The 16,366-nt window shown below is 33.7% G+C and overlaps 1 protein-coding gene across 1 annotated transcript; it reads right to left on the reverse strand.

Moving 5' to 3' along the window:
• Positions 1-4,137: 4,137 nt before the first annotated feature.
• On the reverse strand, positions 4,138-5,771 carry LOC142235701 (uncharacterized). Its single transcript, XM_075306961.1, has 2 exons — positions 5,023-5,771; positions 4,138-4,591 (listed from the first exon to the last, which is right to left on the reverse strand). Exons 1-2 carry the CDS (start codon positions 5,769-5,771, stop codon positions 4,138-4,140), a joined length of 1,203 nt encoding a protein of 400 aa, XP_075163076.1.
• Between the last annotated feature and the right edge of the window lie 10,595 nt (positions 5,772-16,366).

Consider the following 16,366-nt stretch of genomic DNA (forward strand, 5'->3'; position numbering starts at 1 on the left):
AGAAGTTCACCACTGTGGTATCACAATGGACTGAATAGTCTAAGTGAGCCTGATACATCGGGCTGCCACATAACCTAACCTAACCTAGTATCAAATATGCAAATCTCTAATTCAAACGAGAAATGTGCTCTAAATACATTCTCAGTGCGACTCTCCACTTCTTTCGTTCATAATCAATTCAAAAATCATTTGTGTAAGAACATGAACTTTGGAACGCGAAATATGTTTTTTTTCAGTGTATGCTCAGAATAATATTGGTTTGGCAAATGAAGACGATAGTCGACTGAAATAGCATCCTCTCATCACATGGTCTAACTGATGGATGATCTATTGATACAATGGACCTTTGATATGGCTTAAATATTTAGATCATTAAAACTCGACGATGGCATTTACGAACCTCGGTGTACTTAATGCAAACCTAATGAATGTATTTGGCTACGAATTATTTTGAATTACTTTTTTAGGTACTTCCGGTAGCGTACGAATCGTAGCAGAACGATTTATGAAATACAACAATCAATCGTTTTGCTTATTCGTTGCCTGCTTTATGATTGTTTCAATTTTGAAGAAGCGTTCAAATCGGTCGACGTTTAAAGAAACCAGAAGCAATTATTCAAATGAGGATATTCACCTTTTGTTTGATGCTCTGGCCAGTTTTAGAAAAAATAAATAAAACCTTCAAATATTAAGTAAATAAATGCACAAAACAATAGACATAAATCACTTTTACTTGTATAGCACGAAATTGATTTATCGATAAAGTAGTTGCTTATCTACTACCTATTTATACACTAAATTATTATATATTTTTTGGATTATTATTATATATTTTTTTGAAGTATTGTTTTATTGATTTCCAAAATAATTTGTCATATATTATTTATATGAAGGACGAGAATAGGGTGTACCGAAGTAAGTATGGCCACTGGGGGAAATTGATATTGAACGGGATTAAACTATTTAAATATTTAATCTCAATAATACACATTTTGATAGAATAGTATACCAATGTATAGTAGTATATAATACCGATACGGTTGCTACTAGTGCCAGAAATAATCTACCAAAATTTGAAGAAAATCTATAAAATTTAAAAGATCGTTTTTATACCCTTCACCACTACTGTGGTACAGGGTATAATAGGTTTGTGCATTTGTATGTAACGCCAAGAAATAGTGGTCATAGACCCATCTTTTAGTATACCGATCGGCTTAGAATTAAATTCTGAGTCGATTTAGCGATGTCCGTCTGTCTGTCTGTCTGTCTGTCTGTCCGTCCGTCTGTCTGTATATGTAATTTTGTGCACAAAGTACAGCTCGCAATTTAAGTCCGATCGTCCTCAAATTTGGCATAGGGCCGTTTCTTGGGACAGAGACAATCGCTATTGGTTTTGGAAAAATCGGTTCAGATTTAGATATAGCTGCCATATATATTTATCCCCGATGTGGTCATAGTTAGCGTGTTTATCAACCGATGTTCTTCAAATTCAGTATATCCGAATATTTTATGAGTCTCGAAAAACTTGCAAAATATCAGCCAAATCGGTTCAGATTAAGATATAGCTCCCATATATATCTTTCGTCCGATTTAGACTCATATGACCACAGAGGCCAAAGTTTACTACCGATCTTCGTGAAAGAGGGTAGTATTGACATTCTACCAATGCTTGGTAAATTTGATTGAAATCGGTTCAAATTTAGATATAGCTCCCATATATATCTTTCGTCCGATTTGAACTTATATGGCCACAAAAGCCAGAGTTTTGCCGTGATTTGCTTCAAATTTTGCACAAGGGCTACGTTGAATAGTATTGTTAAGTGTGTCGAATTTTGTTTAAATCGGTTCAGATTTAGATATAGCTCACATATATATCTTTCGCCCGATTTGGACTTATATGGTCTCAAAAGCCAGAGTTTTGCCCTGACTTACTTCAAATTTTGCACAAGCGGTACTTTTAATGGTACTAATGTATGTGCCAAATATGGTCAAAATCGATTCAGATTTAGATATAGCTCCCATATGTATATTTCGTCCGATTTTAACTTATATGGCCTCAAAATCCAGGGTTTTGCCGTGATTTGGTTCAAATTTCGCACAAGGAGTACGTTTAGTAGTATAGGTAATTGTGGCAAATTTGGTCGAAAGCGGTTCAGATTTAGATATGGCTCCCATATAAATCTCCCGTCCGATTTGCACTCATATGACCAGGGGGGCCAAAGTTATACTCCCATTTACGTGAAATTTCGCATAGATAGCAGAATTATTATTCTAACTATGCATGTCAAATTTAGTCAAAATTGGTTCAGATTGTATATAGCTCCCATATATACGTACACCAGAGTTGGGGAAATATGGTAGACTGTTTCATATTTTAGACCCATTTCCAATGGGATTTTCCTCCAATTGACTGGATAGTTTTCTCAGAGAATACAAATATGGCCAAAATTCTCACACTTTACACAAAATTCTGTGATTATTTCCCCATATCTTAGCCATATCCTACACACTGCATTGCCAAAATTTCCACAGAACGGATGAGTTTTAAATAAGGCTCCAAGTCGCCCGACTAGACCAAATAATATATCTCAACCCACACTTGACCACATATCTTCGCGAGATCTAACCAATATCCTTGTAAAATCGCCACTGCTGAGTAGCAAAAATTGTAAATATTACTGTAATTGTCCTATATCTCGAATACATATGTATCGCCTGAAAAATCATAAATCTCTTTTGTACAATTGCATTAAAATTTCTCTCGCTTCATATTTCCCACATTTTTTACTAACATTGTGTTTCATCCCAGGGCGTTAGCCGATTTAAATTTTAATTCTAGAGTTTTTGTAGAAGTACAAAAAATTGTTTCCATTACCAACAAGGGAAGTGTGCTACTTCTACAATGTTAGAAAAATATGGTTTTCATATGTTCCGATATAAACAAAATGTGTTTCGGGCACAATTTTAAAATACAATATATTTTAGTGCAAACATGTAATGTTCCTAAACTAACACTAAATTTTTGGGACATCTATGTTAATATGTTAGAATATCTTATGTTTGGGGCATGAATGTTTCACAAAAATCATATGTGTGAATACAAACATATATGAATTTACAAATTTCGAATAATCATACATATGTTGTGATATTTTATTCAAAGCGACAGAGAGAGTATAGAGAAAGAAATAGAGATGGAAACCGAGAGAGTTGACGAAAGATATCAACATAACACAGCGAAAGAATCAAAAGAGAACAATTTCTGTGTTGTTGCGGAAAACTGTTTTATGGTAAGGGCAAAAATTTGATATGCGAATATGATATGAGAATAGACATTCGGAACCAAGAGAATAGACATTTGAAAAACAAACAGCATATGTTTTCGCCTTGAGAGCAGCATTTTATGTATGTGTGGACATGTGTTTTTTTTATCATTTTGGCATTATGGGCACAATTTTTTTCTTGGTTCGTTAAAAGAAATCTGGGCTCTTCATAAAAATAACGAAAGGGCACTATACTCTTTTTAGAGTTGGGAGAGTAAAATGAAATAAGGAGGAAATAGTGAAAAATTACACAGTAAAATGTATAAAAGCAAAGTTTAGTTCCTCTTTATTAATAAGTAGTCCACGATGAGTTGACGGACACCTTCAAATATAAAAGCGGGCATTAAGTTCGAGTTTTGCAGCTAAAGGCATTTTAGAGCGATGGTGTTAAATGATAGTAAAAAACTGTTCACGCCTAAATAAATTTATTATTTTCTCTGTATATATTTTTTTTCCTCTGGGCTTTCAAGGTCATTTTTGAATGCGAATAAGACAAATATTGAATTATTCCATTATTTTCATCCAACGTTTCGCTGGGATTTTTTCCAGCTTCATCAGGGATGATTTTTTTATTGGATCTGGTAACAATATAATAGTGAAATATATCAGATCTTAACATACATTCTATTGATTTTCGTACAAGTTTCACTTACATTCAATCTATCGTCAATTACATTTGCAAACAAATACGCCAATTATTACGATATTACTAGAATTCGACATAAAACACATACTTTGTAATTGCAAAAATAATTAACTTAAACTAATATCACAGTAAAACTTATGTTGCTATCACAGATGGTAACCGACTAAACTATAACAATACAATGCTGTAGTTGGCGTTAGCATTGTCTTTGTCTTCTTTTCTGTTTATTGCACTTGTTGTTTTTTGTTGTATACGTAAACTCTCTAATGTATATCTCTTATTTTCTCTTCTCTCTTTGTCCAATATTTTTACGTTTCGTAGATCTGCATTATGGTTGTTCTCTATGCAGTGTTGAGCCAATGCTGTTGTCATCTTTTCTTTTTTTATATCTCCTTCGTGCTCTGCAATTCGTGTAGCTAAGCTGCGCTTTGTTGTGCCGATATAGCATTTACCGCATTTCTCTGTAGAGTTTCCAGTACATGTTATTTCATACACCACATTGCTTTGCTCAGTTATTTCTATTTTGGTTTTTGTTTGTGTGAATAGAGGGCTATTGTTTTGTTTGGCTTGTGTGCTAAGCTTATTTCGTTGTTGTTTATGATATCTTGTAAATGTTTTTGTTCTGTAAGTTTGGGTATGTAGGGAATTCCAAAATATTTGATGTTGCCAGATTGGTTCTTTTCGGTTTGTTTTGTTGGATTTATATTAAGTGTGCGGTCAATTAGATTATTTGTAATGTTTATAGGGAAACCATTATTAGTTAATATATTCTTAATTATTTTAACATTTTTGTGTAGAAATTTTTTATCACTCAGAGTGATAACTTTGGATATTAGTTGATTTGCTGTGTTAATTTTCTGCCTTATAGGCTGGGTTGAATGAAAATTTATTAAACGACCAGATGCAATGGGTTTTGCGTACCAATCCGTTATTATTTTGTTTTTCTCTCTATAAACTTTTATATCCAAATATGGAATGCATTGATTTTCTTCTTTTTCAAGTGTGAATTGTATTTTTTTGTGATAGTTGTTGAATGTTTCTAGTATTTTATGCTCATCCTTCTTCTTTATTATGGCAAATAGATCATCTACATATTTTGTGATCATTTTTATGTGTATATTTTGTTGATCCAATTCTGTCAAACACGATTCCAATAAAGTGTCCAGAATAATATCGGCTATAGTTGGAGATAACGGGTTTCCCATTGGCATTCCATAAGTTTGATTGTAGATGTTGTCCTCAAATATGAAATAATTGTTGTCATTGAGACAAAATTGGAGAGCTTTTAGAAATTGCGATTTTGGTATTTTTGTGTGATTCTGGAGAGATTCCCATTTTGTCATTATGTATTTAATTGCTAAATGAATCGGTATATTGGTGAACAATGATACCACGTCGAGAGATATAAGTATGTCGTCTTCGTCCAGATAGATGTTGTCTAATTTTACTTTAAGTTCTAGTGAGTTTTTTATGTTATATTTTTCCAATATAATATTCTTCAAAATCGTTCCAATGTATTTTGACAAGTTGTAACATGGAACTTCGAAAGATGACGCGATAGGGCGAAGTGGCATATTTGGTTTATGAATTTTTGGAAGTCCATACAGACGAGGAGCCGTAGCTGAATTTGAAGTAAGCTGGAATTTTTCGTATTTTGAGATGTAGCTTTGTTTGTAGAATTCCATTATTAATTTGTTATTTTTCCTTAATAGCTTTTGTGTTGGGTCCGTTCTACAAGATTTATAGGTCTGTTTATCATCTAGAAGTTCTCGCATTCCATTTTTGTAGTCATCTCTATACATAACAACTGTTTTGTTGCCTTTATCCGATTTTGTAATAATTATATTTTTGCCGTGTTGCTTAAGAAAGTTTTTTGTATCTTTGTATATGTTGAGAATGAATTTCTCTTTTAAGTTGTTTTTATTTGTTCTTTTGTGAGTTAGTATTCTATTGGCAATTTTTGACCGAACAATGTCTTTCTCCTTATCGTCACTAATTGTTTGTACCCACTGTTCCAAATCTGCTATCAATTTTATAGCAGAGAAGTTGCTTTTGTCCACTGGCAAAGCGAATTTTGAAATTATGTTTATATTATAAAATTATTTATGCATGTTTATACTCGACTCCACGTTCTTCTTTTGTTAGAGTTTTTGAATTCCTTCCAAATTTTAAAGTTTTGTACCAAAAACAGTTTTTTGTTACAAAATTTTTATTTTTGCAATAAAAAAATAATATTTTTTCCAAAAATCAGTCGATTTCGTTTATATCAAGCACTGTTACTGACTATAAATCTTTAATAACCCACATTTCGAAGTTTCATTATAAAAATTTAATATAGTATAAATATAAATGTGTAAACTATATGATACCCTAAACCACCCCTACTGAATTAGTAAATATAAGCATTTGTGGGGTATCATTGGTATAGGTTTTGGAGAACATAAAAGGCAAAGCAAAAATGTCTAATATTAGGAGCTATAGTTTATTTTGCACCAAAAGAGTTAGTATGCCACTAATACTGAGTCCATTATTAAACAAGTAAGTAAAGTAGAAAGTCGGGCGGGGCCGACTATATCATACCCTAAACCACCATTACAAAATTAGTAATCATAAGCATTTGTGGGGTAACATATAGGTCTGGGAGATAAACTGCAGTTGCATATTTAAGAAAATTAAGGGGTACATCTCTATGGGTGCTTTGTGTCAATCTGACTATAGCTCATAGTCAATGTTGCCACGGAAAATGTTCGGTTTACCCTACAAGGACAAAAAAATTTCCCTACTTTCCCATACATTCCCAAACAATGTTCCCTGCTATATTTTTCGTTAAATTTAAAAAAATTTTACAAAACAAAAATGGTTCTAATCAGGGATCCGGAGCGGTCCATTTTTTTCGCTCCGCTCCGCTCCCGCTCCGGAGAAAAAAAAACCGCTCCGCTCCTCGCTCCGCTCCGAGAAAAAAAAAATCGATCCGCTCCGCTCCGCTCCTCTTCGAGAAAATTATAGTACAAACATTGTGTTATTTGTTCAATTGAGTTTTATTTTATTTAGAAAAATCGGGCGTTACATATATGGAAGCTATAGCTAAATCTGAACCGATTTCGATGATTTTTTGCACATATAGTTAGTGCTATAGAAGATTACATTTCGCCAACTTTGAGTAAGATCGGTTGATAAATAAGGGTTTTATGACCTAATTTGACAAAATCGGACGATACATATATATGGGACCTATATCTAAATCTGAACCGGTTTCGATGAAATTTTCAGACTTAAAGGGTGATACAGAATATTATTTTGTGCTAAATTTGACGACGATCGGTTAGTAAAAAAAGTGCAACGTGACCCCATTTGTCGAAATCGGGCAATACATATATATGGGAGCTATATCTAAATTTGATCCGATTTCTTCCAAATTCAATAACGTTCGCCCTTGTGCCCAAAAAAACTCCCTGTACCAAATTTCATCAAAATCGGTTAATAATTGCGACCGAAATCCTGTGAACAACAAATACATGGACAGACGGACGGATGGACGGACGGACGCCAAGCGCTAGATCGACTCAGGAGGTGATTCTGAGTCGATCGGTATATATTTTATGGGGTCTAAAATCAATATTTCTTGTAGGCACATTTTTTGACAGATCAAACTTATTATTATACCCTAACCACTATGTGGTTTAGGGTATAATGACTTTAAAACAATGTGTTGAAATATTTTATTAATTTTGAAGATTTGTTCAGAAATATCAAATCCATTTTGACTTCATTAAAACGAAATTTGCATTCATGTTAGGATACACATTTTTATGTCGAATCACTTAGCTATAAGGACAAACAGACTTCATTGAAAAGTTTAGAGACTTTTAGACAAGGAAAAACTTTTTTTCAGAGAAATACGTCTTCTATTCTAAGCAAAATTCGTATTCGTATTTTAAGCATGTGAAATATTTGGCCTCCCGACAATATTCTTTGCGGTGCACCATCTACTATTTAGTATGTGATAGAAACCAAATTTATGAAAATGGAACAAAATGGACCAAATTCTGTTTGGTCTGACCATCGGACTAAATTTAAAAATTAGAAATCTTTTGGACCAATTTTGGTCCGATCGGACCAAAACGGCATCGCTGATTGGAATTGAAAGTCTATACACAGAGTATAAGTAACTACTCCCCGAAAGTTTTTTTGTTTTGTTTTGCAACAGACGTAGAGAAGAGGTTTTGTTATATTTGTAATGTGTGTGTGTATGTTTATGTTTGCAACAACCTCCATCGACATCAGTCCGTGGTATACCTACGAATCAGTGCTGCCGCTAGTGAAAAATTGAGTGAAGTAGATTTTGGAAAAAAGTGGAGTAGATTGAATAAAATTGAAGTAGTCCGTCTGTTGAAATCACGCTAACATCCGAACGAAAGAAGCTATCGACTTGAAACTTGGCACAAGTAGTTGTTATTGATGTAGGTCGGATGGTATTACAAATGGGCCATATCGGTCCACTTTTACGTATAGCCCCCATATAAACGGACCCACAAATTTGGCTTGCGAATCCTCTAAAAGAAGCAAATTTCATCCGATCGGTCTGAAATTTGGTACATGATGTTAGTATATGGTCTCTAACAACCGTGGAAAAATTGGTTCACATCGGTCCATAATTATATATAGCCCCCATATAAATCGATCCCCAGATTTGGGTTGCGGAGCCTCAAAGAGAAGCAAATTTCATCCGATCCAGCTGAAGTTTGGTACATGGCTTCAGCATACGATCTCTAACAACCATGCAAAAATTGGTCCACATCGGTCCATAATTACATATAGCCCCCATATAAACTGATCCCCCGATTTGGCTTGCGGAGCCTCTAAGAGAACCAAATTTCATCCGATCCGGCTGAAATTTGGTACATGGTGTAACAACTATGCAAACATTGGTCCACATCGCTTAATAATTCAATGATTAAAACCGCTATGCTCATCGTAATTAAAGGAATAGGAAAAACAATTAGGTAATATGGGGAAAAATTTAAAAATTTGGAGCAGAACAAAAAGTGAAGCAGATTTTTGGAAGAAGGAGTGACGAAGTAAATTTTGTGAAAATGAAGCAAAATACTTCGATTTAAGTAGTAGCGGCAGCACTGCTACGAATATTCTTACTCAGATCTAGTGTTACCTAATTTCGCTTTTTCCCCTTTATTGTATAATAAATGTATATGCGCACATTTTTCAACCAAAATTGAAACTATCCATAATTTTAATTAAATTTTCGAGAACTAATATCAGAAATAAGAGAATGCTAGGTATAGTACAATAGTAAAGCAAATGTGAATGAAAAAAGCATGCCCGGTTCCAAAGATTTTTCTTTACTTTAACAGTTTGGGTATTAATTCCGAGCCAAAGAAGCGGAGAATACAAGTAAGGGTACTTTAAAGACGTAATTCTCTTTTAAATTTGGGGGTTATGTACTTGCTTCTAGGAAGCAAATGTTAATTTTTAATTTTTTTTAGATTTTTTTTTCGTCAATTGTTATCAAAATCCTTTAAAAACGAGTTAACGAGTTATTTTTTTCCATATTAAGACTCGACTTCCAGTAGAAATTATGCTATGTTTCAAGTAAAAAGCGTCTTTAAAATAAAGTGTTGAAAAACATGTCTTATTTTTTAACGATTTTTTGCTTTGTAGGCAAGATGCAAAAAGGAAACAAATTTAAAGACAATTTTATTAATTTTAAAGAATTTTTCTTAATTATTAAAGTCACGTTGACCTTACCTCAAAAATTGCATCTTTCATGTTATGATACACATTTTTAAGTAAAATCACTTAATTATAAGGATATTACAACTTCATTCAAAAGTTTATTGACTTTTGGACAAGAAAAAAAACTTTATTTTAGAGAAATGCGTCTTCCATGCTAAGCAAAATTTGAATTCTTATTCTAAGGACATGAAATATTTGACTTCACGACCATATTTTTTTCAGTGTAGAAAACTAAAAAAATAAATATAAATAAGATCGTTTAATTGCATTTATTTGACGTTCATTACAAACATCTTTGTAGTAATACGGGATGAAATTGATCGAAAGTACTGTTGTTACTTTTACAACACATACTAGATATATATTTTGACATTTGCCGTTTTTGAAAACAATTACTAAAAAACACGTTGTGTTTTCCCCAATGTACGTACGTACAAAAATACATATCGTACATTTTAAACGTTTACTCACACTACGCTAAGTACTAGCTAAATTTGAAATTACCTACACAGTGCAATTTCAAAGTTACACATTTCATTCAAGTAATATTTTATTCGGAGCGGAGCGGTTTTTCATTTGGAAACCGCTCCGCTCCCGCTCCGCTCCGGATTTTAGAAATGCCGCTCCCGCTCCGCTCCCGCTCCGCTCCCGCTCCGGCAAAAAAAGGGCTTGCTCCGCTCCGCTCCACGCTCCGCTCCACGCTCCGCTCCACGCTCCGCTCCGCTCCGCTCCGGATCCCTGGTTCTAATAATAAAGTACTATTATCTTAAAACATGAATACACAACGTATATAAATTTGTATTACCACCACGGTTGCCACAGTTGGTAGAATTCTACCCAAATTAGTAATCTTTTTTGTTAAATCTCTATAAAATAAAATGTTGGAAAAAGTTTCTATAAACAAATTTTTGTGAGAAATTTTCAATAGAAATAAAATTTTGACAATAAATTCTATGGAAATAAAATTACGAGAAAAAATTCCACAGAAATAAAATTTTGAGAAATTTTTTTATAGAAATAATATTTTGAAAAAAGTTTCTATAGAAGTACAATTTTGACAAAATGTTCTATAGAAATAAAATATTGACAAAATTCTCTACAGGAATAAAGTTTACCACATATTGTTAAAGATCAAGCCTTGCCGGTATCTAATTTCCTCCTCTAGAGCCACCAAAATGTAAAAATTATTACAAATTGTGTTGAGTGAAAATGTCCTACATTGTGGCCCTACGTCCCTACAAGACGCTAAATATTAGAAAAATCCTACATATAGGGAATTTCCCCTACTTCTAGCAACACTGGCTGTGTTGATATTGCACCTACGGAGTTAGTATGCCAGTAATATTGAGCCCATTATTAAACAAGTATATACGGCCGTAAGTTCGGCCAGGCCGAAGCTTATGTACCCTCCATCATGGATTGCGTAGAAACTTCTTCTAAACACTGCCATCCACAATCGAATTACTTAAGTTGCGGTAACGCTTGCCGATGGCAAGGTATCTTAAAACCTCCTAACACCATCTTCTAAATTGTATGTAAGTCCATACGTGGTATATATTAAATCAAAAAAGATCGATCCAATACGTATATAATTCAGTTTGACAAAGTAGACATAAAATTTTGACAAAATTTTCTACAGAAATAAAATTTTAACAAAATTTTCTATAGAAATAAAATTTTCACAAAATTTTCTATAGAAGCAAAATTTTGACAAAAATTTCTACAGAAATAAAATTTTAACAAAATGTTCTATAGAAATAAAATTTTGACAAAATTTTCTATAGAAATAAAATCTTGGTAGATTATTTTTGGCTCGAGTGGCAACCATGATTATGAACCGAATAAAATTTGAACCAAATTTTCTATAGAAATAAAATTTTGACAAAATTTTCTATAGAAATAAAATTTTGAAAATAATGAAAATTTTATTATGAACCGAATAAAATTTTAACAAAATTTTCCCTAGAAATAAAATTTTGACAAACTTTTCTATAGAAATAAAATTTTGGTAGATTATTTTTGGCTCTAGTGGCAACCATGATTATGAACCGATATGGACCAATTTTTGTGTGATTGGACCAATTTTGGTATGGTTGTTAGCGACCATATACTAACACCACGTTCCTAATTTGAACCGGATCGGATGAATTTTGCTCCTCCAAGAGGCTCCGGAGGTCAAATCTGGCGAACGTTTTATATGGGGGCTATATATTATTACGGACCGATATGGACCAATTATGGCACGGTTGCTAAAGATCATATACTAACACCATGTTCCAAATTACAACCGGATTGGATGAAATTTGCTTCTCTTGGAGGCTCCACAAGCCAAATCTGGGGATCGGTTTATATGGGGGCTATATATAATTAAGGACCGATATGGACCAATTTTTGCATGGTTGTTAGAGACCATATACCAACACCATGTACCAAATTTCAGCCGGATCGGATGAAATTTGCTTCTCTTTTAGGCTCCGCAAGCCAAATCTGGGGATCGGTTTATATGGGCGCTATATATAATTATGGACCGATGTGGACCAATTTTTGCATGGTTGTTAGAGACCATATACCAACACCATGTACCAAATTTCAGCCGGATCGGATGAAATTTGCTTCTCTTTTAGGCTCCGCAAGCCAAATCTGGGGATCGGTTTATATGGGGGCTATATATATATAGACCGATGTGGACCACTTTTTGCGTGGTTGTTAGACACCATATACCAACACCATATACCAAATTTCAGCCGGATCGGATGAAATATGTTTCTGTTAGAGGCTCCACAAGCCAAATCTGAGGGTCCCTTTATATGGGGGCTATACGTAAAAGTGGACCGATATGGCCCATTTTCAATACTATCCGACCTACATCAATAACAACTACTTGTGCCAAGTTTCAAGTCGATAGCTTCTTTCGTTCGGAAGTTAGCGTGATTTCAACAGACGGACGGACGGACGGACGGACGGACGGACGGACGGACATGCTTAGATCGACTCAGAATTTCACCACGACCCAGAATATATATACTTTATGGGGTCTTAGAGCAATATTTCGATGTGTTACAAACGGAATGACAAAGTTAATATACCCCCATCCTATGATGGAGGGTATAAAAAAAGAAAATCGTTCAATTAGTGGGGGTAATAAATACAAATTTGTAAAAATCGAGCAATGTTCTTATGTAAGAGCTACAAGTACGTATAAGTACGATCGGCTAGTACATCAAAATTTGAAATTTGAGTAACATTGGTTAATAAATAGGAGTACTATGGCCAAATTTGGGAAAAATCGCATATATATGGAAGCTATATCTAAATCTGAACCAAATTGCATAATATTTTGCGGGATTGATTAATACCACAAAACGTTACCTTGTGTAAGATTTGAGTAAGATCAGTTAAGAAATGAGGCCTGTATGGTCAAACATAAGGTTATTAGGGGCGAATTTTTCAAAATCGGGTGATACATATATGGGAGCTATATCTACATCTGAACCGATTTCGATGAAATTTTGCACATATAGTTAGTACTATAGAGGACTGGATCTAGCCAACTTTCAGTAAGATCGGTTAATAAATAAGGGTTCTATGGCCAAATTTGGGATAATCGGGCTATACATATATATGGGAGCTATATCTAAATCTGAACCGATTTCAATGATTTTTTGCACATATAGTTAGTGCTATACAAGACTACATTTAGCCAAATTTGGGTAAGATCGGTTGATAAATAAGGGTCTTATGGCCAAATTTAGAAAAATCGGGCGGTACATATATATGGGAGCTATAGCTAAATCTGAACCGATTTCGATGATTTTTTGCACATATAGTTAGTGCTATAGAAGATTACATTAAGCCAACTTTGAGTAAGATTGGTTGATAAATAAAGGTTTTGTGACCAAATTTGGGAAAATCGGGCGATACATATATATGAGAGCTATATCTAAATCTGAACCGATTTGGATGAAATTTTGCAGACTTGAAGGGCGATGTAAAAGATTACCTTTTGCCAAATTTGGTGACGATCCGTTTGAAAAAACGCGCAACGTGACCCCATTTGTCGAAATCGGGCGATACATATATATGGGAGCTATATCTAAATTTGATCCGATTTCTTCCAAATTCAATAGCGTTCGTCCTTGTGCCCAAAAAACTCCCTGTACCAAATTTCATCAAAATCGGTTAATAATTGCGACCGGAATCCTGTGAACAACAAATACATGGACAGACGGACGGACGCACTGTTAGAAAAATATGTTTTTCATATGTTCCGATATAAACAAAATGTGTTTCGGGCACGATTTTAAACCACAATATATTTAAGTGCGAACATGTAATGTTCCTAAACTAACACTAAATGTTTGGGACATCTATGTTAATATGTTAGAATATATTATGTTTGGGGCATGAATGTTTCATAAAAATAATATGTGTGAATGTAAAGATATATAAATTAACAAATTTCGAGTAAACATATATATGTTGTGATATTTTATTCAGAGAGCGACAAAAAGAGAGTATAGAGAAAGAAATAGAGATGGAAACCGGGAGGGTTGACGAAAGATATCAACATAACAAAGCGAGAGAATGAAAAAAGAACAATTTCTGTGTTGTTGCGGAAAACTGTTTTATGGTAAGGGCAAAAATTTGATATGCGAATATGATATGAGAATAGACATTCGGAACCAAGAGAATAGACTTTTGAAAAACAAACAGCATATGTTTTCGCCTTGAGAGCTGCATTTTATGTATGTATGGACATGTGTTTTGTTTATCATTTTGGCATTATGGGCACAATTTTTCATTAAAATAAATCAGGGGTCTTCATACAAATAACGAAAGGGCACTATACTCTTTTTAGAGTTGGGACAGTAAAATGAAATAAGGAGGAAATAGTGAAAAATTACACATAAAAATGCAAAAATACAAACTTTAGTTCCTCTTTATTAAAAAGTAGTCCACGAGGAGTTGACGGACACCATCAAATATAAAAGCGGGCATTAAGTTCGAGTTTTACAGCTAAAACAATTTAAAAAGTTTATTTTCTTTAAAATGAATTATTAAAGAAAAATAAAAGGCATTTTAGAGCGATGGTGTTAAATGCAAGTAAAAAACTGTTCACTCCTAAATAAATTTATGTTTATATTATAAAATTATGTATGTATGTTTATACTCGACTCCACGTTCTTTTGTTAGTTTTTGAATTCCTTCCAAATTTTAAAGTTCGTTCAATTTCGTTTATATCAAGCACTGTTACTGACTATAAATCTTTAATAACACACATTTCGAAGTTTCATTTAAAAAAAATTAATATAGTATAAATATAAATGTGTAAATTAAAAAAAAAAAAAAACAAAAAAAAAATGTTCGGTCGGAGCAGGGATTGAACCCACGACCCTTTGTATGCAAGGCAGACATGCTAACCACTGCTCCACGTGGCAAACAAATGTATGTTTCTGTTAAATAATGTTATGTTTGCATGGGCTCGTGGGCGCTGCAAACTATGCTATATAAATGTAACTTAAAACGATAATTATCTACTGGTGACTATAACAGCTACGTAGCCCAGTGGATAGTGTGTTGGCTTACAAACTGTATGGTCCTCGGTTCGATTCTCCGTGCAGGCGAAAGGTAAAATTTAAAAAATTTATAAAAGTGAATAATTTCTTCAACATTATTTGTATTACAGAAAAAGGTGCCAATAACTAAAAAATTTCGTGGAAGTGAAAATTACGAGTATGTTAGGGAATGAGCACAATCGTGTTTGGGAAAAATTCTTCCAAGCATATAATATTTGTGGCTCAAAATGCTTCCAAACATATAATATGTTCACATATAACAAACATATTAATGTTTCGGCAGTATCCAATAATATATGTGCTTCCTGCAAAATATGTTTGGAACATATGTTAAAGAAGCGATTTTTTTTGAGGGTGCGGACGGACGGACACCAAGCGCTAGATCGACTCAGGAGGTGATTCTGAGTCGATCGGTATATATTTTATGGGGTCTAAAATCAATATTTCTGGTAGGCACATTTTTTGGCCGATCAAACTTATTATACCCTGACCACTATGTGGTTTAGGGTATAAAAAGGGGCCAAGAACTAAAATATTTCGTGGAAGTGAAAATGACGAGTATGTTAGGCAATGAGCACAATCGTCGTTGGGAAAAATTCTTCCAAGCATATAATATTTTTGGGCTCAAAATGCTTCCAAACATATAATATGTTCACTTAAAACAAACATATTAATGTTTCGGCAGTATCCAAATAATGTATGTGCTTCCTGCAAAATATGTTTGGAACATATGTTAAAGAAGCGATTTTTTTGAGGGTGTACAATTAGGAAGAACTTACTCACAATGGATTTTGATAGTACACTCAAAAAAAAGTTCAAAGATTTTGACCTTCCCTTAAGATTTTTGGTATTGATTCCGAGCCAAAGATGTGGCTTCTTTAAAATAAAGAATTTTTTAGCGACCAGCCCTATCTGGCCAATAAAATTAAAATTAGGATACAGATCTCATTTATCAAATTTTCATTTTCTTTTCGTGGTTTACTAATAAAGGTACTCACGTACAAACAAATGCTGGTTTAAAAATCCAAGTTATAACGGATACTTCAAAGTAAACAAGTATATACGGCAGT

This window comes from Haematobia irritans, chromosome 4 (genome assembly GCF_050003625.1).
Source record: "Haematobia irritans isolate KBUSLIRL chromosome 4, ASM5000362v1, whole genome shotgun sequence".
NCBI lineage: Eukaryota > Metazoa > Arthropoda > Insecta > Diptera > Muscidae > Haematobia > Haematobia irritans.